This window comes from Carcharhinus amblyrhynchos, chromosome 23, assembly GCF_965287045.1.
Source record: "Carcharhinus amblyrhynchos chromosome 23, sCarAmb.v2.hapA, whole genome shotgun sequence".
NCBI lineage: Eukaryota > Metazoa > Chordata > Chondrichthyes > Carcharhiniformes > Carcharhinidae > Carcharhinus > Carcharhinus amblyrhynchos.
Window position 1 is genome coordinate 38,341,562 of NC_137346.1, and position 25,118 is coordinate 38,366,679.

Below are 25,118 nucleotides of genomic sequence, written 5' to 3' on the forward strand. Positions count from 1 at the left end.
CTATTTTTGATCTGTTACCACGAGACGTCATGGCATTGAGTGTCACTGTTAAGGCCTCCCAAGCTATTCCTGTCCGGTTGTGTATCAAAGTGCCATCACCTCTATTGCGTCTTTTGTTCTGTGGCTTCCTTAGGCAGGAAAGGTGATGTTAGAATCAGGGATGTCGGCTGAAACGTATGATTCTGTGAGTATGTCCAGGTCAGGCTATTGCTTAAACGGTCTGAGGGACAGCTTTCCTGATTTTGGCAAAAGTCTTTAGATGTCTGTGCAAAAGACTTTGCAGGATTGACAAAACCTGGCTAAGCCTTTGTCGTATCAGAATTCAATGCTTTGGTCAATGCCTTGGAAGCTCTGTGCAGTTGTCATAATTCAGTTTTTGGCTTTTGGGTTAAGTACAGCCTTCCAATACATTCTTGAGTTGTGAGTTTGAAGTACTGGCTTTTGAATTCTAAATATTGAAACATGGATGCCAGTGGATATGGACTGGTGAATGCAAATGGTGTCTAACCAGCTTGACATCTCTGTGGCAGTCCTCATGATGCAGAAGACATGAGAAGCCCAAGGTAGACACCATTGTGAGATGCAGAAAATCGCAAGATTGTGTTTACAAAACAAAGCTGACCTCACTTTCTGAAGCTCTGAGTGAGGAAACAACACATACATGTTCTGAAGCTAGTTCCTGAACCATTATAATCTTCAAGGACTCTACACCCATGGCCTGTTTGATCTTTGAAATGCAATCAGTTATACATGTCCCATCCGGCTTGCTATAGACATGTGATCTCTGCTATGAGAGACTCCTCTCAGGCCACCATTTTGCAGTTCAGTTCAATAAAGACACTGCATAACATGGCTCACCTTAGGGACGCCAAAATGTCTCTTTTAAACAGGCCCCGGCAGCAAGTGATACAGTTGTTAGCGCTGCTGCCTCACAAATCTGGGTTCAACTCTGGCCTTGGTTGACTGTGTGTGCACAATCTGCACATTCTCCCTGTGTCTGAGTGGGTTTCCTATGGATGCTCTGGTTTCCTTCCACTATCCAAAGATGTGCAGGTTAGGTGGACTGGCCACAGTAAATTGCTTGCTCGTGATCCAAGATGTGTAGATTAGATGGATTAGGCACGGAAAATGTGTGGGGTTACAGGAATTGGGCGGGGTTGAGGGTTTGGGTAAGATACTCTGTCACGAGTCGATGCAGATCCGATGGATCTTCTGCACTGAGATTCTGTGATTTAATTGTGCCAATTATTTGAGTGAGGATTCAATGGTAGGTCTCCCTGACTGTTTTGGCCACCCTCGGACTGATTGGAGGAAGCTGTGGCCCAATCTAGAAACATAGAAACCCGACAGCACAGAAAAGGCCATTCGCCCATCAAGTCTGCTCCGACCACAATCCCACCCAGGGCCTAGCCCCATATTCCTCCATATTTACCCACTAATCTCTCTAACCTACGCATCTCGGGACACGAAGGGCAATTTTAGCATGGTCAATCCACCTAACCCACACATCTTTGGACTGTGGGAGGAAACCGGAGCACCCGGAGGAAATCCATGCAGACAAGAAGAGAATGTGCAAACTCCACATAGACAGTGACCCAAGCCAGGAATCGAACCCAGGTCCCTGGAGCTGTGAAGCAGCAGTGCTAACCATTGCGCTACCTTGCCGCCCCAAAATAAAAGAATTTGTTGACTTATCACGCATACCTGACCAAGCTTTTCGTGACTGATTCAGTTAATAAGTTACATATCTGTTTGGTCTGCTGGATAGTAGATTTACAATATTTACCAGGTATCACACCCTCTGCCTGATACCATATTCAAGTGACTGTAATTTCAGTATAAACTTACACAGGCTGTTTGACCAATGGTACTTCAAGGTGTCTTCGCCCAATGTTGACACGCATAGTTTCAAAGCTACCAGAAGTTAGCAGGAGACCCAACAACTGGTTTTACATTGGTGTGAATTTCTGGTTGGCTCTTCTGCTGGTGCCCGCCAATGGAGGCCTGTGTGAAGCTGTTTTGCAACCTGCTAATGGGATGTAAATGAAGGCCCAATCCTCCTCCTCCTCCCTCCCCCCCCCACCCCCCCAACCCCCTCACCCCCCCACCCAACCCCCTCACCCCCCCACCCAACCCCCTCCCCCCCCCACCCAACCCCCTCCCCCCCCCCACCCAACCCCGCCCCCCCCACCCAACCCCCCCCCCCCGCCCAAACCGACACACACACACGGTTTTCAACGACATTGGTGGCAAAACACATCCGGAATAATGTGGTGTGCAGATGTCAGGATGAACCATGCTTGGGGCTATCTCTGGAGTTCAGGATGGAGGTTGCTGTCAACCATAGACCCAAGAATACCACAGCAATGGGTAGAAGGAGTGTCTACAGAGGGATCTTCCAGATTCAGAGTCCCAGAGGAGGTCCAACTTTCAGCCTCTTAGAAGGTCACCTTCATTTTCAGGAAAACAATTCTTTTCCCTCAATAATCGATCAATGATGTTGGGCACATTTTCAAGATGGCCCCCGGATATGATGCCCACCATGGAACATGGCAACAATGACTGTTTGCATAATTAATGATTAATGGGGCTGGTCGATTTATGTGTTTTCTTCTGCCCTCCCGTGTGAGAAACACTCTCCGTTCCCACCCCCACCATGGACCTTAGTCCCAAGTTAGTAGAATTCTACCTGAAGTCTCATTTCCTTATTGTTCTTGTTTTTGGTAAAATTAATTGGAGCCCCAAGCCTGAAAGAAAATGATTTTAAAAAATTGTGTCATTCCCACACCTCTCATGGCATTGTCCTTTCTTCATCTCAATACACTTTTCAGTCCTATATGCCTGTCCTGCTGTTCTGGTGCTGGCTTCCTTTGCTTAACCCTTTCTCTACACTTCATTTTTCAGCACCAAAACCTTTTGTCATTTTGGCCTTACACCCTGGAACACTTTTCAGTAACTCTCTCTGCCTTGCTACCTCACTCTCTCCTCTGGAAGTTCTGCCACATTCTGTCTCTTCTCTTTGGTCTTACCTTCAGTCTCACCGCAAAACTCTAATCCTTTTCTAGCTACTTCTTGGTGGCCCTGCTATTATTTATTTCACCCCATGTGTCATCATATTTTATCTGATTACTGGTGCAATGAATATGCATTGCTGCTGTTGAAAGTGGTTGGCTTGTCTGTGACACCGGCAGAGGCCTGGGAGTAAACTTCTCTGCCTGTGTTACTGTCATCAAAAAAGGAACTTCTCCAATTAAAATACAATATAAAGTTGTGATTGTTATTGTGAGGTTCTTGGAATTTAGCAAGATCTGGGTTTGACTATAAAATATAGGAGCAGAATTAGGTCATTCGGCCTATGGAGTCTGCTCCACCATTCGATCATGGCTGATTTGTATCTCAACTCCCTTCACCTGCCTTTTCCCTGTAACCTTTGATCCCCTTAACATTCAAGAACCTATCTAACTCGAATCCAAAATCACCGGAAACATTGATGTATCTTTTCTCACCAAAGCTGCTGACTTACACTATTTCCCGCACTTTCTGTTGTGAATTCAGATTTCCAATTTTTTTGAATGAATGTTTAATGTACCTTTTGCTTAAGTTACAAGACTATATAATTATTTCCTTTCAATTCATAAACTTTTGTTCAAGACCCTTGTGAAGTTGTTTCAGAGCTTTTAGGGCAGCACGGTGGCACAGTAGTGAGCACTGCTGCCTCACAGCACCAGGGACCCTGGTTTGATTCCTGGCTGTGCAGAGTCTGCACATTCTCCTCGTGTCTATGTGGGTTTCCTCCAAGTGCTCTGATTTCCTCCCACAATCCAAAAGACATGCTGGTTAGGTGCACTGGCTGTACTAAATTCTTCATCAGTGTATGCGAACAGGCGCTGCAGTGTGGCGGCTAGGGGATTTTCACAGTGACTTCATTGCAGTGTTAATGTAAGCTTACTTGCGATACTAATAAATAAACTTAAAAGCTTTTAATCAACAGTCAGCTTTTGCTGTTTCACGAGGTTGCTCAATGTGGTTAATGCCTTTTCTGACCATCTTATGCTTGCACTTCACCATTTGGCCTATTTTCAACAGATGAATCCCTAAATTTGAAATATTTACTTAACCATTTCAGCTCCATTAAATAAACACTTGAATTCTGTTCATATGGATTGCCGAGTGAGTCAATCTGCACAAGTGCTTAACTTACTTCATTCTTTCATGTCCTGAATCTCAAGCCATTGATAGAACTGTCACAATGGGATGAATTTGTTGGGAGAGGATCTCTCATGACGAACACCATTCACTAGACAAATTACATATAAACATACAAATTAGGAGCAGAAGTAGGTCACTCGGCCCCTGGAGTCTGTTCTGCCATTCAACAAGATCATGGCTGATCTGATAGTAACTTGTCATCTCCATACAGATCAAGAATCGCTTTTATCTCTGCCTTAAAAATATACCACAGCCTTTTGAGGAAGAAAGTTCCAAAGAATCACGACTCTCTGTCTTAAATGATTAACCTCTTATTTTTAAACAGTAACCTGAGTTCTAGATTATCACACAAGAGGAAACATTCTCTCCTCTTCCACTTTGTCAAGACCCTTCAGGCTCTTTAAGGCATTGGATCTTTTTAATGCGAAATGATTTTGTATCTCGACCAGCTGGAAGAGCAGGCTGACAAATAGCACAGCCTGAGCAAAGGGGTATCCGGACCTTCGTGAATGACAAGACCAACAGTGAGATTTAAAGATTGAAAAAAAAATCAATGAAGGGGAAAAAAATATGCTGATTTTGAGCTTACTCAAATTACAGAAAGAGGGAAGGAAAGATGGAATTGAGATAAAGAAATGACAGAAAGGAAATGTAAATGAGGATATTGCAATTACTAGGATGGACTCCCAAATGTGTTGATAAAGTGGTGAGTAATTGCTTGTCAGGAAAGTGGAACCAGCAGGGTGGATAAAGGAAAACCAGTCGATGACCTGTATCTGGGTTCTCAAAACTCATTTGTAAGTGTCACATAAAAAGTTACTCCACAAGATAAAAACTCATGGTGTCAGGTGTAACATATTAGCATGGATAAATGATTGGCTAACTAACAGGAAACAGAAAATTGGGATAAATTGGTAATTTTTGTTTAAACGTGCCTTTAAGGGATATCAGCCACGAGATGGGAAGTGTGTCATGCAATCCAGTCTTAGAATTCTTGCTTAGAATGGAGCACACCACATTGCTCTTTTAGCTTTACACTTATATCTAACTGTTCTCCTGTGCTTAGTCTTAATAAATGAACCCACATGTTCATCCAATCCCTTACGAGTGATTCAGTATTATATCATTACATGAAACCATGATCAGCAATAGTCAGAGACAGGTGGCAGCAAGAATAGGTTCAGATAGGACATGGTGAACAGCTATAGATCATTCCACATGCTGACGATGAGATAGATAAAAAAGCAAGTTGTGAGGGAGACATAAAAAGTCTGCAAAGGGGGCAGGCATAACGGTAATGGAACTAGGGATGGGTTTTTATCACAATCGACAGTTTCATGGTCATTTTTAGACTTTTAATTCTAGATTTATAAATTTTATATTAAAATTACACCATCTACCGCGGCGGGATCCGAACCCTGGTCCCTAGAGCATTACCTGGGCTTTTGTATACTGACTAGAGCAGTAGGCCAACTGGTTACCAGCAGCAACAGGCGGGCCGCGCTGGCCTCCCGCCCTCAACTAGCGCGCGCTGCTGTCACAAGCCCGCGTGGCTGACGGGGACGCACACGTATGGGCGGCTGTGTGGCGCAGGTGCGCGCACGTTGCTTGGCGACCGGCCGGTGGTGAGAGGAAGGGAGGGCGCAGGCGCACCTGGGGGGGGGGTGGGGCGGGTTTGCTGAGGCCGCCTGGTAGTGCGTGCCGGGAAATGGCGCGCATGTGCAGTGTCTGAAGCGTCCGGTAATGGCGGACAGACCGAGAGCAGAATGGCGGCGAATGAGACGGGATTGAAGCCGCCGCCGCCATGTCTCCCGCACACAAGCGGTCGGTGATAACGTGGGCGGCGGGGCTGAGCTTCGCTTTGGTGCTTTCCTTCTACGTTCTGGGCTGGTACCTGCTGGGCCTCCTGGCCCTGGCGTCCGCCTGGGTTTATTACTCTTCGCTGCAGGGAGTAGGCCCCAGGCCCGGGCCCCGAGCTCTACTCGAGCGCCTCAAAGCCTTCCTCCTCGGGACGCGTTGGGCCGAGGTGGTGCACAGTAAGCTGAACGGCGGCGGTCAGTGGAAAGGGAGAGGCCGGAGTGGCCGGGGCAGGCCTCAGCCGGGCCCTTGGAACCCCGGCCGGGCCCAGGGGAACAGCTGCAAGTGGGAGGTGGTGAACTGCGAGGAGCGCAACTCGCTGGTGGTGGAGGCTTACGCTGGCGAGCGGAGCCCGGCCGACCTCATGATGGGCAGCTACTTATCGAACGAAAGCTCTTCGCAGGCCCCGTTTAGCAACAAGGAGCTGAAGAACCGCTATAGTCGACCGAATCCCATCCAGACTCCCACCAGGAGGCTGTCCTTTGGGTAAGAGGCAAAGGACCGGGCAGAAGTTAACACACCAGGATCATCAAACTCTCGCATTCATTCAACTTGTTCTCGTAAAGCTTCTCATTGTTTCACGCTGCTCTGCTGCGATAGGTGCCCATTGCAGTGCATTGCTGATTTGCTGAGGAAAAGGTTTAGGTCTGTGTTCATGAGTAATTTGGGAATATTTTTCTGGGTTGATAGCACTAAGGGAATATTAAGATTAAACATTAAGGAGTTGGGAATGTACAGTTGAGGTAGAAGAACAATCATTTTAACGAGTGATGGAGTAGGCTCTAGAGGCTGAATGACCTTATCCCCCACACAATGTTGAATGTAGAAATAAAAATGCAATGCTGAGAATCTGGAATAAAACCAGAAACCACTGGAATTGAGTATCAAATCTGAAAAAAAGGAATGCAGGGTTGTAATTATCGAAACACTGCCATTGGACCTTATCAGAGTTCCAGTTTTTTTTGCAGTAATACAACTGCTCATCTATGCATATTTCAGGTTCTTGCAGAAAGACGCTTCCTTTATAGACATGTTGTTATTTAAAGAGAAAGTGGCATTTCTAAAGCCATTCATGATCTCTGGTATTACTGTGTTATAATCAGAAGTATTTTTGAGGCAAAGTTGCAGTTGTAGTGTTGGAAATCTGGTAGCCAGGGCGTGTGGCATGTTGTCATCAACAGCATTGTGATGACCAGATATTTGTTTTAGTGATGTTAATTGAGGGTTAAATTTTGGTAGGTTGATGGAGGGGATGTTGCTCCTCTTCAAAATATTGCATGGGATCTTTTACATTCACCTGAAAGGCAAGCAGATTCTCTGCTTAACATTTCATCTGTAAGATGGCATCGCTGTCAGTGCAGCACTGCACTGAGTGATAGCATAAATTTTGTGACCTGTATTCTGGTGTGCTTAACTTCTGAAATGTAAAAAAAAATCCTTATTTTCAGGCCTCCTGTACATGATATTGATAAACCTTGATATTCTTGCCTTTGAATTTGATTGTGTCAAATCATGTTTGTAATTTAGTTTTGTGCTCTATTGAAAAATAAAATGAACACAAATGTAAACTGGTATGCTGAAAATGGATCTAGAAATCAGTTACGCAAAGTTCTAAAAGCTAGGCCAGTTCATAAGGCCTTTCAGAAAACAAATAAAAGAAGGGGCTTTAGTTATCAAAGTTCAGAATTGAAAGCAGTGAAGTTATTTAAAACTTTTAAAGAGCTTTGTTTCAATCACTTAGAATCCACAGCAATGATTAAAAAGGATAGAGAGTCACTGGATGAGCGATCAAAATTATTTATCAGGTGATACCAGCACTGAGATCATACTTAGCAGGAAAGGTGGTGGGTTGTGTACGCAGAAGGTGCTCACTAAAATCTAATGGGAATTCAGGAGAAACTTATTCAACCAGAGAGTTGAGCCTGCAGAACTAGCTACACAGGGTGTAGTTGAGGCGAATGGTATAGATGCATTTAATTGAAAGCTAGACAAACAAATCGGAGGGAAAGAAATAGATGCTTGTGCTGATGCGGTGATGAAGAGGGTGTGAGGAGACTTTTGCGGAGCATGAACACCAGCATGGATCAGTTTGGCTTAATGTATAATGATGGAAAGTAGTTCATCTAGTATGTTTTAGATTGTGTTCTAAAAGTCAATTGCTGCATTAATGTTATAATGTGGAAGAATTTGGTTTAACCTTTCACTAAACTGAGTTGGAATCAGATTAATTTACCTCAGTAGAGCCAATGATATTGCCTAGAATATTCTTGGTTTCTCGCCACTCTTCCCACGTGCTTTTTAAACAATTTAGTCAAATTTTGAAATTTTAAAACAAATGCTTGAGGTTAAATTTGTAGTTGAGATGACTTTTGAGAATTTTTATCAAGACGTTGGCTGGTATTTTATGATCCCTCTTGGGCGAGGCTCCGACAATCCTGCCCAAAGCCAATGGAGAATTCTGGGGTGAATGTGGTGGTAAAATTCTGGCCATCATCTTGAATATTGCTGTTGACATAAAGAAGACACTTTGCAATAAAATTGTGTTGAAAAAGGTGCCAAAGGTAATTACTAATGCAGTAGTTAGTGCAACACACAAAGTCGCACCATGTATGAACATAACTGTCTTATTTGTGATGCGGTATTTTAAAATGAGTGCCTCAGTTGCCAAAATGGAGCAGGTTCACCAATTGGTGCAATGGTGTAAGGTGTTTTGTGTAAATTAAGGGGGAGATGGTCAGAGTTCTCTGTAGGTTAGATCGCGATCCCATATCAGTTAAATAGGGTGGTGAGAATGACTTGTGTATCTGTCATCATCCTGTGTAACCGGCAGAGTATGCTGCTACGGTTAGATGGCAGTGTGTCCATTATTCAAGCTCTTTAAGATGTTGGTTGCAGCTACATTATAGAACATAAGTTTGTCGCTTTTGTTGTGTTCGCTGCAGTTGGATTATGATCAAGCACAAAAGATTGGGTCACTGAATCAATCTCTTCTGATGGAAATTGGGAATTGTTTCCAGTATAATGATGATACATGTGTATACGGTATTGGAGCTATTAACCATTTAGAGAACAAAGTTTTCCAAATGGTTAACAACTATAGCCATTGTGCAACATTGCAGTGAAACTGGGGACCAGGTCCACAGCAACTGTTAGTGAAAATCTTCAACTTTCCTGGTATAGTAGAAACTGTTCTAGTGGCAGCATCTTTTATTATGCTTTTTCATATTTGTACTTCTGCTTGATCTGTGGTTTAACATTTTAATGTTGCACACAGGTGCATGTTTCAATAGCAGTGTGTGAAACCAGTAGCTACAGTTAAAAGCACAACAGAAGTGATTCTTGCACAAAGAAGCAAATCAAAGCTGTTAACCTTATCAGGGCTATGGAAATATTTCTGCTCCAAGTGAAGCAGAGTTCAAACTGGAGGAGTAAAGTATATATTGTCGGTCTCGCTTCATTTATTTTCAGCATTAAATTTTATATGTTAAACTGAGAGTCAGTAACTGGTGAAACTAAATTTGTCAATACTTAGATAATGAATAGCCGAAAACATCTGTTACACTCTTTCTTTTGCAACATTGCCATATTCCCAGTTGTTAAGTTGTTGATGCCAGTTTCATGTAAGCAAATCTGTTGGAACATTGACTTTTTGTTCAGGACTTGTCATTTTTCCCACATTGGAGTGTGCCGGCCACAATGAGGAATGCCCATTTTCACCTCAGCTTACCTCATCTTGGAAAGCAATTTCCCCACCACTGTATCCAGCTTGAGCACTTGATGCAAAGAACACCTATACAAACTTTATTGCTTAATATTTCTTTCCCCTGTGTTCCATTCTGAGTTTAATTTCCAGATTTACACTGCGACTGTTACAGTTTATCATTCAAAAAAAATTAACTCTCCACTGCCTCCTTTCAAGATTCAAACGGCCACGTTCCTCCAGTCTTCCTTCATAGCTAACTGAGGCATTTTCATTGTTCAAACTTTGAAACCAATGAGATGTGGGACTCAAACTATAAAACAGTCACAGCCGTATACAGTTGAGACATATGCTCTGAGTCGTTTAGCTCTGTAGTTAAGTATTTTGACTTGCTTGTTACTCAGCTGGCCTTTACTTATAAATATCATTCTTGGGATACTTTTAACACCTGTTTTATTTTGTGTGCATCGTCAAGCTTTGCACTTGAACTCCATTCACCAGGGCTCTGCCAAACTACAAGTTATGTTGAGCTCTGTCAATTGAGTTTCAGCTGAAATTTCTCATAGTACAAATTGTAGATTTGGCCATTTGGTTTGTGTGCTTCACATTCCAGTGTATGTTTGAGCCCCAAAGCAAAGTCACAATTACACCGATTAGTTCTGTCATCTCAGCGGGTTTTGATGAGGGATTCTCTGCAGGTTTGAATTACCTCAACATTAGGATGTGTAAAATTATCACAGTGAGGGGGGCACTCTCTAAGTTAGTTCAGAGCAAATGATAAAATATTTAAATTCAAATCAGCTTTTAGTATTCCCTTTTAAAGAATGTAAACTTGTATCTCAAAGCCTGGTTGTTTATCACAAGAGGTGTCAATGAATTTCAGTGTTTTTTGCCAATGACACTTAAGTAATTTTTCCAAAATTAATTTTAGCATGATTCTTTATATTGACAACAGACATTTTAATGAAAGGCCAAAACGATTAGCCAAGATTTGTAGCCACTTCAATTGATCTGCATCTTGTGTGCACTGCAGTGTGGTGAGATGTTCATTGCTGAACTGAAGTTGAATTGTAGTTGCATTTTGTTTCAAAAATTTTTGAAAATTAAGATTTGGTCTGTAATTAGTTTTTGTTCCCTTTCTAATTCTCTTCCCATCTCTCTGTGGAGATGTTTCTGATTTGTTGGGATGTGGCTCCATTTGTTCCAGGAGCTCTCAGTTCATTGGTGGCATGGCCACTGTTGTTGTTGAGGCTGGGTATTGAGTGTTCTGAGGCCATTCCATCATGGAGAACATTATGACCAAGCCCATTCGATGTTAAGCATCACTAATTAATCCAGTGAAGAAATCAAGAAGCAGTTTACTCAAAAAATTCTTAGAATGTGGCATCTGTGACCTCACTGAGTAGTTGAGGTTGATAGCATGGATGCATTATTTAAAGGGAAGCTAGGCTAGGATAGGAGTAAGAAAGCAATGAAGGTAAAATTAATTAGATGAAATGAGTGGGAGGAGGCTTGCATGGATCATTAACACCAACATTGATGTATTGGTTTGAACAGCCTTTTTCTGTGCTATAAATGCTAACCAATACGATTTAGTCCTGACATTACTGCAACTCAACTAATCCCAGTTGGCATTAGTGGATAGCAATGGAAGTAAGAATTCTGACTTTTGTTTTCCCCCTTGATCCTTTACTCTGGACCTTTGAGGTCATTTATTGCATCATGTGGCTGGATTAAGGAACTGGTCTAAACCTGGTGTTGTCAGACTTTTTACTGTGTTAAGGAACTGGTGCCATTGCTAATTGAACCATGGGAGAACATAGAAGTTATTTCTGAATTTGTATTTGAATTGTCACTAATGCTAAACATTTGGCGATATGGATTTCCCTGGTTTTGTGCAATCGACCTCTTCAAAGGCAATTAAGGGTGGCCAACAATTGATGGCCTTGCCAGAGATGTTCACATCCCATGAAAGAATAAAATAGTAGTTTTATTTTTTGCTGAAGTTACACACAAACAACTAACTTTGAAGCTGCCATGGATACTCCATGCCTCAGGTTAATCTTTGTTTCTGAATCATTTTGTCTCCTCTAGGGAACATCAGGCTATGATGAATAAATTTACAGTGACCCCTCGGAGACGATATCCAATCCACCAGCCCCAGTATTCAGTACCAGGTACTCTGCCAACTGTTCGGTGGGATGGCTACCAGAAGAAAAATGTTTTGTCCTCCAGGAATTCACCCATGGTACATAGTCCAGTGACTGTAAAAATTGCACGCCCTGATGCAAGTATAATGCGGTCACCTCTGTAAGTATTCTTGGTAACCATTTTTATATTCAAAGTTTCTCAGGGCTTTCCCAGATTAAATCGAATGATCTGAAAGAGTGCAAACTCAAAGCACTTTGTGTCCAAGTCAGCACTTTGGATAGTACAGATTTGTATTAGGAAGAAACTGAGCGTCTTTTTTTTTATACCCATCTACGTGATCCTTTTAAGGTGAATAATCTGATTTTAAAAAAAACATAAAACACGTGGACAATGAGTTTTACAAATCCTTCTCATCAAGTTTGGAAGTAAAATTTTGGTGCAGAATTCGCTTCAATGGAACCTTCAAGTTCACATGGCTAAACTTGGTGACATAAGTTAAAAATGTAAATAGGAGAGAATGTTCATAAGAAAGCTACATACTAAGTTGTCTAGCCCATCATGACTATCCCTTAAGTCCATTCTTCTTACTCCCATCCATTGTAAATGTGATACCAGTGTCCTTGCCTCTACGAATCCACCCTGAAGTCTTTTCAATGTGTTGAGCACTTGTTGCATGAACAATTCCTTCCTGACACTTGTCCCAAATCGCCTTTTCTCATTTGATCCTGTGCCGTCTTGTCACTATTTGCGCGGAGCAGTTTTTCGGATTCACCTTTTCTATTTTTTTAATATATCTTATCTACCAAATTTCCTAGTGTTTTTCAATATCAACTGTAATTGTAATTGTTTTGATACCATTTTATGTTATCCATTTCTTCTATTGGCACTTGCCTGTATTAAGTTTCATTTACCATTATTCTGCCATTTACATGCTTTGTCTACTTCATTTTGTCACCCTGAGCTTCCCATGCTAGTTTTTAGGAAAAAACAAGATGCTGTTATTGTTGGAAATCTAAAATTAAATCACAAATTCTGGAAATACTTTGTACATTGTGCAACATCTGTGGTGAGAAAAAACAAGGTTAACTTTTCAAGCTGGTGACCTTTCATCAGAACTGTTGGTTTGTGTTTGCATGTTGATGATAGATGGATCCTTGATATTTAGGACGGGAGGAGTATGTATCAAGCATAGAGACCAGGCAATTTTGGACACAGTTTTGCAACCATTCTTAACTTGAACAACCATCAAAAGCTCCAAATTTGAGGGGTACAAAACAGCTTTCTTTAGCTGCTGTTTTAAAATTGTGCACGTAGCAAAGTTGTTCACAACTAAAGCTAGTAAATACTAATTTAACGTTGCACCTTTTCGGCATCTCCGATATAGCATTTTGACCTTGTGTTGGTCCTGAGCACTGGATTTAGTAAATACAGTGCAAAGTAACTGTGAGCAGCAGTGAAAAATCAAGTGATAACTTCAGTTTACTAATTGTACCTTCTTTAAAAACAGTGGGAACAATATAATGTCACCAGAACCATTTATGCTCAAGTTTTTTAATGTATCAAAAGTTTAATGTTAATATGTGAAATACTGTGGAAACAATTTCCATCTCTCTTTCTGGTGTGAACTTGCTGATGACTGGCCCTGCAGTGCTTTGTCCAAGTGAATATCATTCACTCACGTAACAACCAAGAATTTTGTTACTGATTTGGGTTGCACACATGAAACTTTGCAGCAGGAATCACTGCTAGTTACAAAGAGTAGGAAGCCTGACTGCCTCCAAGGCTTGAGATTGAAGTAACAGGGTTGTTCCTCCTAACAGATGGGTTATATCAGCAGACTGGTTAAAATTATACCTGAAATCACCTACTCTAAGCTCGTTGAATAAATTTCTATTGTGAAATCTGCTAACTGATTTGATGCCACTCGGCTTAGGGAACGCAGTAATAGTTGTCATAAAAACAGTCGCACTTAAGATAGTAACTTTTAATGTGGGTTGCACTTGTGCAATCAGTTAATCACAAATTGCTGTGTTATTAGTGAGAAATTTGTAATCATTAGTATATCTCCCTTGCATTATGCAGTTGCAGATGTTCTGTGGGTACAACACATGTACATGTATTTCACACCTTAACATCAACATTATTATAACACATTAAGTCAACTGTTGTTTTGCATAATTCATTGCTTGACTGAAATTCTAATAATGACAGAGCTTTTGTTAGATGACCAAGGGTTGACTCCAGTTAATATATAGCAGGATTTGGGACAAGCTGAACAAGCCATAATTTGATTATGCATGCTAATGTATGTATACATATGAGTAAGTTTTGATTTTGCTCAGTTTCTTCTAGTTGTAATGAATATACATGTACCTATCTGGTATTAGTTATTTATGGTCTGTGATGCGTAATCCGATTTTGTCAAAGCATGGCAGTGCTTGATCTCCTTGTCACTGCCTTTCAGAGTCATGGCCAAGGTAAGGAATACAACAGCATGTTAAGACAGTGCAACCAAAACCACTGGGTCCCCATGCTGCTTCAGGACTTAATATTTTCTTTAATCTTCTGTGCTGTAGCTCTCAAAGGCACCAGCTTGGGGTGTTTTCACAGTTGGTTCTTCTCTATAACCTTGCCTAAGGGACCATTAGTTATGTATCAACTTAAATACTCAAGTGTTTACAGGCCAATTGACTGGTTGTCTCCACACCTGAGCCTGACCCCACGCAAGCATTGATCACAATCCAGAATGGGGTTTCCTATTCCTTCCTCCTGCATAATTTTAAGATCAAAGGTCAGTTGTAGAGTTCATGTTGCTGCTGTGGCTGAAATCAGTGGGTGGCTCTTTTTTTAATGATGAAAGGTTCTTGTTCAGTCGCACAAGGGAAAATAAAAGCATCTGAATGCTGATGCTTTTGTGGGTCCTGTGCAGAAGCAACATCAAGAATTACAAGAGCGCATAATGATGAAGCAGCAAAATACCAATCCCAGGATATTCTTTCCAAATCTGAGTTGAAAGTATGTGTCAAATAGTGATAGACTGGAAATGAAACCCAGGACGTTTTTTTTGTCTGTATAGCTCCACTGTTACCCAATCAGTTGAACTTTTGGGGGAATCGTCTCTACTGTTTGAGCATTTATGCTTATGAGAGATTTTCTTCCAGCCCCTCCTTTGTGTCTCTCTAATTCACTCTTACACAGGCTCATTGACAGTGATGCATCATGTAGCTAAGCTAATGTTTGTACATTTTCCAGCAATGGTTTTAAGTAATCAAGAATGGGAGTCCTGGCTGTTCATGCATTAGGGCGTGTAGCTAGTGGAAGCATTTGTGAGGCTGTGGACTGATGTTAGGTCTACCTCTTTATTCATAGAATATCCTAAGAGCTATTCATAGAAAATTGGTATATGGATTCTGCAGACAAAATTTATACATATGATTAAATAAATCCGCCTCTACTTGCTCCTGCCTTTCCATTCAACAGATTTTCACATCCTAATTAGGATGCTTTCAGTTTAAAGGGACAAATAATGAGTCGCTGCCGTAAGATAATTTAAACATTATCTTGAGCAAATATTGTTCTTTCTATAGCAGCAAAGCCCACAATAGTGAGGAGAGCTTAGCAGGGGCTGTAGTGGCTTATGAAGCTACAATTGGTACAAAAATCGAGGGCAAAGATGGGAACACAAACAAAAGTAGGCCATTTAGCCCCTTGAATTTGTCCTACAAATATCATGAAACCCTGGCTAGTCTGTGACCCAACTTTACGTACCCAACTTTAGTCCATCATCCTTAACTTGGTTTAATAAAAACCCCATCTTGGATTTAAAATTAGAAGACTTAGCATCAGTTGTCATTTGTGGAAACAAGTTCTAAATCTCCATCACCCTTTGTGTGTAACAGTGTATCCTAATTTCACTCCTGAAAGATCTGTCCCTAATTCTTTGACTATTCCCTGCGTTGTAGACTCCCAAACAGAAGAAATAGTTTCCAACTACACCAACTCTTCCCCTTCATGCCTTGAAAGCTTTGATCAAGTTGCTGCAGATTTGTAAGTGAATAAAGGTAGGGTGAGTTGTGATGGGGTGAAGAGGTTAGGCATAGAGTGAAAGATGTCAGAGGCTCAAATAAGGGGTCAGACATTTTTTCTTCTATCTGTGGAGTGCAGGAGCGGAAGGTGAAGAATAATAGAAATTGAAAAGGTAAAGTTTGGAACATAGAGGAGTTAGAATGCTTGGAGGTAATTTTGGCAGTAGAGATGATGCTGAAGATGAGAATCTTGGCCAAGTGGGTAGTTAAAGAAAGAAATAGGCTATTTGTTCCTCCTTTTTCCACCTTCAAAATAGTGACTCTTCATCAGAACTTGAGACTAAGTAAAAGGGCACATACCTGCAATGGCATAATCTCTCATTTCCCTCTTGGTGCTAATTGGCCTATGTTTTCTATTTTTATTTCAGATTTCTGAAAGTTTATCCATTTACATACCTTCTGATTTAATTCAGCATTTGACATGAGAAGTACGAAATAATTAAGTAATTCAGCACAGATTTCCGTGCCACCTGTGGACATGTATTTAAATTCTGTTCACTTCCCAGGTTTGACTACATGATGACTTCTGCTGTATCTCCTCTGATTGACCCCTGCTCAAAAGCAACTGTGCTCAGTGCACTCAAGGAAAGTCGGAAGAGAACGGTTGAAGATGACACTGAAAGAAATTTGGTTTCTGAGCGAGAGAATAAGCGTAGGTATGTGTGTTGGTCAATTGAGTTTCTAATTGGTCATTGCAGTGATTTGAGATGAGGGGAATTAGGGGGTGGAGGGAATGCTTCAGTTATGAGTTTGGAAGAAACTGCATTATGAACTTTTAAAAATCTGCAGTGATATTAATGGACAAGACTGGAAAGGTCCAGTTAAGGTTCACTTTACTTACAGACATGTTTATTGCTCAGTTTTTCTTATTGAATTAATTTTTATAAATGGACGTTCTAATTCCAAGAATCTGTCATTGTGTATTAAAGGAGGTTTGCTTGGCATATTAGGGAAAGCGTGCAGCAATGTGAAGTTTTTACTTCCCAGCTCTAGTGTGTCCTCATGCTGCAAAGTGGACAAGTGACCATTTGTGGTTCAAGATCAGTATTGCCTCAGTTGCATTGCACAGGTGATAAAATGAAATAATTCCATGAATTGACTTATGGATTGGTTTAAAAATGACCATCGGACATTAACTACTGAGTTAACTTGTCTTGGCAAGGGCAGCAATTATGGAGGTTGTGTTTGGTCTGGATGAGAGTAAAGGCCACACTTAGTCCTCTTGATATTCAGGTAATGTCCTCACTCCCACCCCCAAATTCCTCGCTGGACATGGATGTTATTCAAGGACAGACAATTTCCTTTCCCCAAGAACTGATGAAAGATAACTGGCCACTTAGATCATTTCAAAAGCAGTCGACACACATGGAATAGTACTTCTGTAACAATTCAGTTTCGGCTTTGGGGATGGGTAAGAGGAGCAGGGGCTGGGGGAGTGTTAGAATTGGTAAATTGTGATATTTGAAGTTCTATAAAAGTTGTTTTAATTCTGGTAGTCTAAACTAGAATGCACAGAACTTGAATGGCTTATTTAGTGAGAACTGGGGAAGTGGTAGAATTGATGGGCAGAAAAGGATTAGCTAATCCTAAGTTGAAATTGTTCTGATTTTAAATTGGGGCATCTCCAACTCTAGAACATAGCACATCATATCTTTCTAGTCTGGGGGAATTTCTTTTCCTTCATATTCCCAAGCATGAGGCATCTCTGTATTTAAGTGACCACGTTCCCCTCAATTTAAAATAACACTGTTCCCAGAAGTGCTACAAATGCAGCATCCACTAAACCATTTTCTTTCGACAATTTTATTTTGAAGCAAAAGCTAGTGAAAACCCATGGCTGCCTCAATGTTTTTCAAACAGTTTGCCAGTTCGTTCATTAGATAACCATGCGGTTGAACAAAGCTAAGATTTAAGTTTGTAAATCTGAATCCTCGCGAGAAGCTAATTTTGTTAAAGCAATAAACTTAGAAACTTGATGTCAGTCATTCTCCTGGGAACTTGCATGCAGTTTTGAAGAATATGGAGAAAATGATCTCTACATCTTTGAAAAATAATCAGCAGCAGATGTCAAGTTCCAGTCAAGCCTTGTAGTGTTACCCTAACTTGTTGCTGTTTGTTTCCAGGCGCCATGACAGCAGTGGAAGTGGTCACTCTGCATTTGAACCCCTTTTGGCCAATGGTGCTCCTGCTTCTTTGATTCCAAAGTAAGTTGAGTAGGGGAGAAAAGACTGGAATGATGCCATGAATAGATGCATAATAAACTGGTGCCAGTAACTGAACTTCCACGCATTGCTGTCTTTCAGTTTCAAAATGCTGTTCCAGGTAGTTTCATAAGTAATCAAACTATACTGTGGTCTTTTAAAATTCAATCATTTCCATCTGCTTAATACCTGGAATGATTAAGTTTATGCCATTCCTGTAAAATTTTATCAGTTTTTTTTTATGATTTCTGTGGTGGTGGTCAGGAAATGGTTGTTCCATCTCATATAGTCATGTGAATGCCTTGCAGCCTGATTTCAGGGTACAGACCAGGAGTGTGAAATTTATCTGAGTAAACCTTTGAAATAGGTGCTACACACCTGTGTTTCCTGCTCATCATCATGTTTTTAAGTTTTCCTTGTGCAATTAAATTTAAGTAGGTTTTAATAGTTGAGAGATTTCCAGGTTTAAAACCTTGATTGTGAGCAATCCAGTATCGGTTGTGGCATTGTAACTTGCTATGTGCCTCTTCAGTTATTCAGTAACACTGATGGCTTATGCTCTCCATTAGAAATGGTAATTTCAGACAAAATGAATACGGACAAATACGGGTTAATGAAAGGAAGGCAGCATGGATTTCGTAAAGGAAAAATCATGTTTAACTTACCTGTTGGAGTTTTTTTGAAGAGGTAATAGTGAAGATGGATGAAGGCAACACTGTCAAAACAGTTCTGTGATTAGTGGTCACTATATAGTGGAGAAATAAGTTATGGTTGATATCAGGATCAACTCTGGTGTAATCTTATAGTTTATACAGGTACATTGAGGAATGCTGACACAAGAGATATTGTATTCATGAGAAGCTAGGCAGAATATTGGAACAAGAACAAAAGATTTGCGAAAAACAGAGAGAGTGTACTTTAGAACTTGCCATGTAGCATACTTAATATAAACTCAATGGATTATTTATAAAAAGGCAACTCGAACAGAACATTCTCCCTGTTTTGATTTCATGTTTTTCCTATTTTCTAGACCCGGAACCTTAAAGAGGAGCACCAATTCCCAGTGTTCGGAAGACCCCATCTCCAAAAGGTCGAGAACATCCTCCATCAGTTCGCTGAACAGCACATGCGTGGGTGGGAAGTACAGTTCCTCTCGCAATCCCATTTTCAGTTCTTATAGTTCCACCCGAGGTTATGTTCAGGTTAGTGCATAGCGGAGAATATGATACAAACGAAACAGAAGCAGATGTAGGCCATTCAGCCCTCGAGATTGTTTCAATAAAACCATGGCTAATCTGTGTGTTTCAAATTCCACTTTATCAACCCTCAGTAGCTTTTGATTTCTTTGCGAAACACACATCCATGTATTTCACCTTAAAAATGTTCACTGATCCCAGCTTCACTGCCTTGAGATAATGTTCCAAAGTTGCGCTGCTCTGCCAGAAAATAAATTTCCTCATCTCCATCCTATAAAGGTGATACCTAATTTTAAAACAGTGCCACCTAGTTCTGAATTCACGAACAAGAGGAATCATCCTTTCCACATTCACATTGTCAAGATTTTATATATTTCAAGTCACTTCTCAACCAGCCAAAACAAGCCCAATCGCTCCAGCCTTCCCTCATAAGAGAACCTCCTTTAACCTCCTCAATTGCCTCCAATTCCTTTGCATCTTACCTTAAATAAGGAGATCAAACCGCAGCATTCAAGATGTGGTTTCACCAATGCCCTGTATAGGAAGCATAGCATACTTACTTTAATGTTAGGTTCCTTTCATGATAAATGACATTCTATTAGCCACCTTAATTCCTCACTCTACCTGCACAACTAATTTTTTGTGACTCGTGCACAAAAACATGTAGATCCCTCTGCAGTTCAGAATTCTGCAGGGGTGGCAGTGGCACTGTGGTATTGTCACTGAGGACCCAGGTTCAAACCCTGCGACTGCAGAGAGTGAAATTTGAATTCAATAAAAATCCCATCTGCTTCGCTAATGTCCTGTAGGGTGTGTATCAACCATCCTTAGCTGGTCTGGCCTATATGTGACTCCAGAGCCACACCATGTGGTTGACTCATAACTGCCCCCTTAAGGGAAATTAGGGATGGGCGGTAAGTGCTGGCCCCACCAGTGCCGTCCATGTCCCATGAAAGAATATTTTTAAAAAAGCCATTCTTGGCTTAGGTAATGTTCTGCTTTTTTTATTCTTCCTGCCAAAGTGAGCAACGAAACATTCTCCAACATTATACTCCAAATCTGCATATTTTTGCCAACTCACTCAACCTACCTATATCCATTTGCAATTTCCTTATGTCCACTTCATAACATACTTTCCTACCTATCTTTGTTGTCTGCAAATTTAGCTACTGTGCCATTACTTCCCTCAACTAACTCATTGATATAAATTGTAAAATGTTAAGGCCCCAGCACAAACTCTTGCAGTATTCCACTTGTCACACCCGGTTAATCAGAAAAGTTATATGTGCTCTGTTTTCTGCCAGACAATCTCAGTCCATGTAAATATGTTAGCCAGTGCACCATGAGCTTTCGTTTTCCGCAATAATCTTCAATACGGCGCCTTATCAAATATCTTGGAGAAATCCAAGAACAGTAAGTTTACAGGCTGCCCTTTCTCCCCAGCATGTTACTCCATTAGAGAGTTCTAATAAATTGGTTAAATGTGGTTTTCCTTTACCAAAATTCTCCCGATTACCTTGAGTTTTTTAGTGTCCAGATGTGACCTCCTCAATGATTGGATCTCGCTCCCCATGATAAACGTCATACTAACTAGCCTGTGGTTCCCTGTTTTCTGTCTCCCTCCATTCATGAGTAAAGGGGTCACGTTTGCTACCTTCCAGTCTGATGGAACCTTTCCCAAATTGAGCAAATTTTGGAAAATTAATTGAAACTGAACGTTAAAACTCACTTTCCTGTTCAAGTTATGATGGATGTTGGGAATTTTCTGTATCGGTTCATATTCTATTTGAAAAATTGCTGTGATAGTAGGTTAGAAACATCGGATTGAGGAGCAAGTGTAATTATTTGACCCTTTAAACCTGCTCTGCCATTCAATAAGATTGCAGGTGATCTGGTTGTGGTTGGAAGTTGTCTTTTGGATTAGAAACTAAACTAAATGCTCTCTGGTTACATAAAATTCCACTACTTCATTTGGAGAATAGTTATTTGTGTATTAGCCAACATTTATTTTCAATCATCAGTGCCAAAAGCAGATTAACTGATTGGCCATTTGCTGTTGTGGAGTGTCAAAATTAGTTATCATTGCCCTTGCAAGCAAACACTTGAAAGTAGTCCATTGACTATAATGCTCTTTCTGTCCCAGATGGACTGGCCTTCACCTCTTTACCAACTTCCCAAAGTCCATTTTCTTCCATGTTCAGAATTATAGAATAATGCAGCACAGAAGGAGACCATACAGCCCATCAAGTTGACTGGCTTTTTTGAAGAGCTATGTGGTCAGCCTCACACCTCTATACTTGCAAGTTTTTGGCCTTCGAGGATTCATCCAGTTCCCTTTTTGAATCTGCTTTCATCTCCTTATCAGGCAGTGCATGTAAATCCTAACCACTCATTGTGTATATAAGTTTTTCATCATGCTGTCTCTTCTGCCAATTACTTTAAATCTGAAACGTCAGTCATGAGCTACAATATTGTAATGGATTTTACACGTAGAAACTAGAAGCAGGCATAGACTGTTTAACTCTTCAAACCTGCTTCACCGTTCATTTTGATCATGGCTGATCATCGAGTTAAATATCCTCATCCCACCCCCCACCCCACCCGCCATATCTCTTGATCGTTTCAGCCCCAAGAGCTATATCTAATTTGTTCTTGAGATCAGACATCTTATTGGCCTCAACTACATTGTGGTAGTGAATTCCACATATTCACCACCCTCTGGGTGGAGAAATTTCTCCTCACCTCAGTTCTCAAAGGTTTATACCTTATCCTCAAATTGTGACCCCTCGATCTGGAATCCCCCACCATTGGGAACATTGTTTCTGAATCTCCCCTGTCTGACCCTGTTAGAATTTTATAAGTTTCAATGAGATCCTCTCAGTCTTCTGAACTCCAGTGAATATAATCTTAACTGATTTAGTCTCCCCTCACATGACAGACCTGCTGTTCCAGGAATCAGCTTGATAAACCTTCACTGTACTCCCTGTGTAGCAAGGACACCCTTCCTCAGATAAGTGCACCAAAACTGCTCACAATACTCCAGATGTGGACTCATCAAGCCCTATACAATTGCAGCAAAACATCCCTATCCTTATACTCAAATCCTCTCGCTTTGAAGGCCAACATACCGTTTGCCGCCTTCACTGCCTGCTGCACTCTTGCGCTTACTTTCAGTGACTGATGCATGAGGACTCCTAGGTCTCATTGAGTGTCCACTGCTCTTAATTTACCCATTCAAATAATAATTTGTCTTCCTGTTATCGCTGTCAAAATGGATAACCTCACATTTACCCACATTATACTGCATCTGCCATGCAGATGCCCACACACTCAACCTCTCCAAATCACGCTGAAGCATCTCTGTATCATTCTCACAGCTCCCTCCGTCCAGCTTTGTATCATCTGCAAATTTGGAGATATTACATTCAATTCCCTCTTCCAAATCATTCTGTGGAATTCCACTAGTCATTGACTGCCAGTCAGAAAAAGACCCATTTATGTCAACTCTTTGCTTCCTATTTGCTAACCAGCTTTCTGTCCATCTGAAGATTTTACCTGTAATCTCATGTGCTTAACTTTATATAGTAATCTGTTATGTGAGACCTTGTCGGATACCTTCTGACTGCTTAAATAAAGCACATCCACGGTTTCTCCTTGGTCAAGTCTACTAGTTACATCCTCAAAAAATTTCAGTAGATTTGTCAAGCATGACTTCCTGACTTCCCTTCTGTAAATCCATGATGATGCTATTGCTGCGCAAATGCTGAGTTATGAAATCCTTGCTAATAAACTCTGGCAACTTCCCTAATACTGACGTTAGGCTCACAGGTCTACAGTTCCCTGTTTTCTCTCTCTCTCCCTCCCTTTTTGAATAATGGGCTGACATTAACTACCCTTCAATCTGTAGGAACTCTTCCAAGTAGGCCAGAGACTGATCATGCACCAAATGCTCTCAAACTACTGAAAATACTTGACTTTTTCCCCACATTGGATTACAAAGACACACAAACAGGCCACTTGGCCCAACCAATCCATGCTGATGTTTACACGCCACTTGAGCTTCCTCCTCTTCCTTTACTAAAATATTTCATTGTAACCATCTATTCATAGAACAGTACAGTACAGACCCTTTCGCCGTCGATGTAGTGCCAAGCTATGCCCGAATCCTAGATCAAGCTATCTCACTCTCTAGGTGTGCTCCGTGTGCCTATCCAGTAACCACTTGAAAGTTCCTAAAGTGTCTGACTCCACTATCACAGCAGGCAGTGCATTCCACACCCGAACCACTCTGAGTAAAGGATTTACCTCGGACGTCCCTCCGATATCTCCCACCATGAACCTTATAGTTATGCCCCCGAGTAACAGCTACATCCACCCGAGGAAATAGTCTCTGCACGTCCACTCTGTCTATTCCCCTCATCATATAAATCTCTATTAAGCCGCCTCTCATCCTTCTCCGCTCTAAAGAGAAAAGCCCCAGCTCCCTCAACCTTTCATCATAAAACCTAGCCTCCAAACCAGGCAGCATCCTGGTAAATCCCCTCTGCACTCTCTCCAATGCTTCAACATCCTTCTTATAGTGAGGTGACCAGAACTGCACGCAATATTCCAAATGTGGTCTCACTAATGTCCTGTACAGTTGCAGCATAATCCCACGACTCTTAAACTCAAACCCCCTGTTAATAGATGCTAACACACTATAAGCCTTCTTCACGGCTTGATCCACTTGAGTGGCAACCTTCAGAGATCTGTGGATACGAACCCCAAGATCTCTCTGTTCCACCATATTCCTCAGAACCCTGCCGTTGACCCTGTAATCTGCATCCAAGTTTGTCCTACCAAAATGAATCACTTCCCACTTATCAGGGTTAAACTCCATCTGCTACTTTTTGGCCCAGCTCTGCATCCTATCAATATCTCTCTGCAGCTTACAAGAGCCTTCCACCTCATCCACTACTCCACTAATCTTGATGTCTTCAGCAAATTTACGAACGCACTACTCCATCATGTGCTTGTCTTCCTCATAGCCTTCCCTTAAATGCATCTAAACTATTTACTTCAACCACTCCCTGTGGTACTAAGTTCTACATTCTCACCGGTCTTTAGTTTAGTTTCTTCTGAATTCCCTGTTGGATTTCTTGATTGTCTTAATTGTCTCTAGTTTTGCTCTTTTCTGCAAGAGAAAACATTATCGAAACGCTTGGTAATTTTAAAGACCACAGTTAAGTCAACTCTTTATTTTTCCCAGGAGAGAACAGAGCCTGTCTGTTAATCCTTTACTGATGTGTGTGCGTGCATATAAATTATATACACCCATGCATTTCTGGTATTATCTTTGGAAATGCAAAACTACTGGTTAGGGGCTGGAATGCACAACCTGGATGTGTGGTGGAGGCAGGTTTAGTTGAGGCATTCAATAGGAAATCATTATTATTGAAGTGAAATCATGCAAAATTACGGGTGAAAGGGTAGGAGAATTACAGTAGGTGAAATAGACATGAAGGGTCAAATAATATAATGATTCTCTGAACCTTTGCATCAATGTCGTGTGATGGTTCATTCCTTCTGTTTTGCTTTTCTGACATTTGGATTTAATTGGCTATGAACAAATATGTTTGTGATGAATGCAAAAATTTTACAGTTTGTGTACACAGGATTACATCATAGAAACATAGAAGATAGGAGTAGGAGGAGGCCATTTGGCCTTTGGAGCCTGCCC

The 25,118-nt window shown here is 41.1% G+C and overlaps 1 protein-coding gene and 1 long non-coding RNA gene across 7 annotated transcripts in view; one reads left to right on the forward strand and one right to left on the reverse strand.

The window, feature by feature from the left end:
- Positions 1-6,517, reverse strand: part of LOC145357506 (uncharacterized) — a 50,391-nt gene extending 43,874 nt beyond the window's left edge. For 2 of the 3 annotated variants that reach the window (XR_013889300.1, XR_013889298.1), the window contains exon 1: positions 6,404-6,517. This is a non-coding gene — a long non-coding RNA (uncharacterized LOC145357506). Of the gene's footprint in view, positions 1-4,201; positions 4,355-6,403 lie in introns of those variants that run through there. The other variant, XR_013889299.1, reaches the window with a different exon arrangement.
- Positions 5,919-25,118, forward strand: part of pom121 (POM121 transmembrane nucleoporin) — a 55,764-nt gene continuing 36,564 nt past the window's right edge. For 3 of the 4 annotated variants that reach the window (XM_080210902.1, XM_080210903.1, XM_080210904.1), the window contains exons 1-5: positions 5,919-6,552; positions 11,861-12,076; positions 16,509-16,658; positions 18,126-18,206; positions 19,234-19,405. In XM_080210902.1, coding sequence (XP_080067028.1) covers positions 6,014-6,552; positions 11,861-12,076; positions 16,509-16,658; positions 18,126-18,206; positions 19,234-19,405 — 1,158 coding nt within the window. In that variant the 5' untranslated portion in view covers positions 5,919-6,013. The other variant, XM_080210905.1, reaches the window with a different exon arrangement.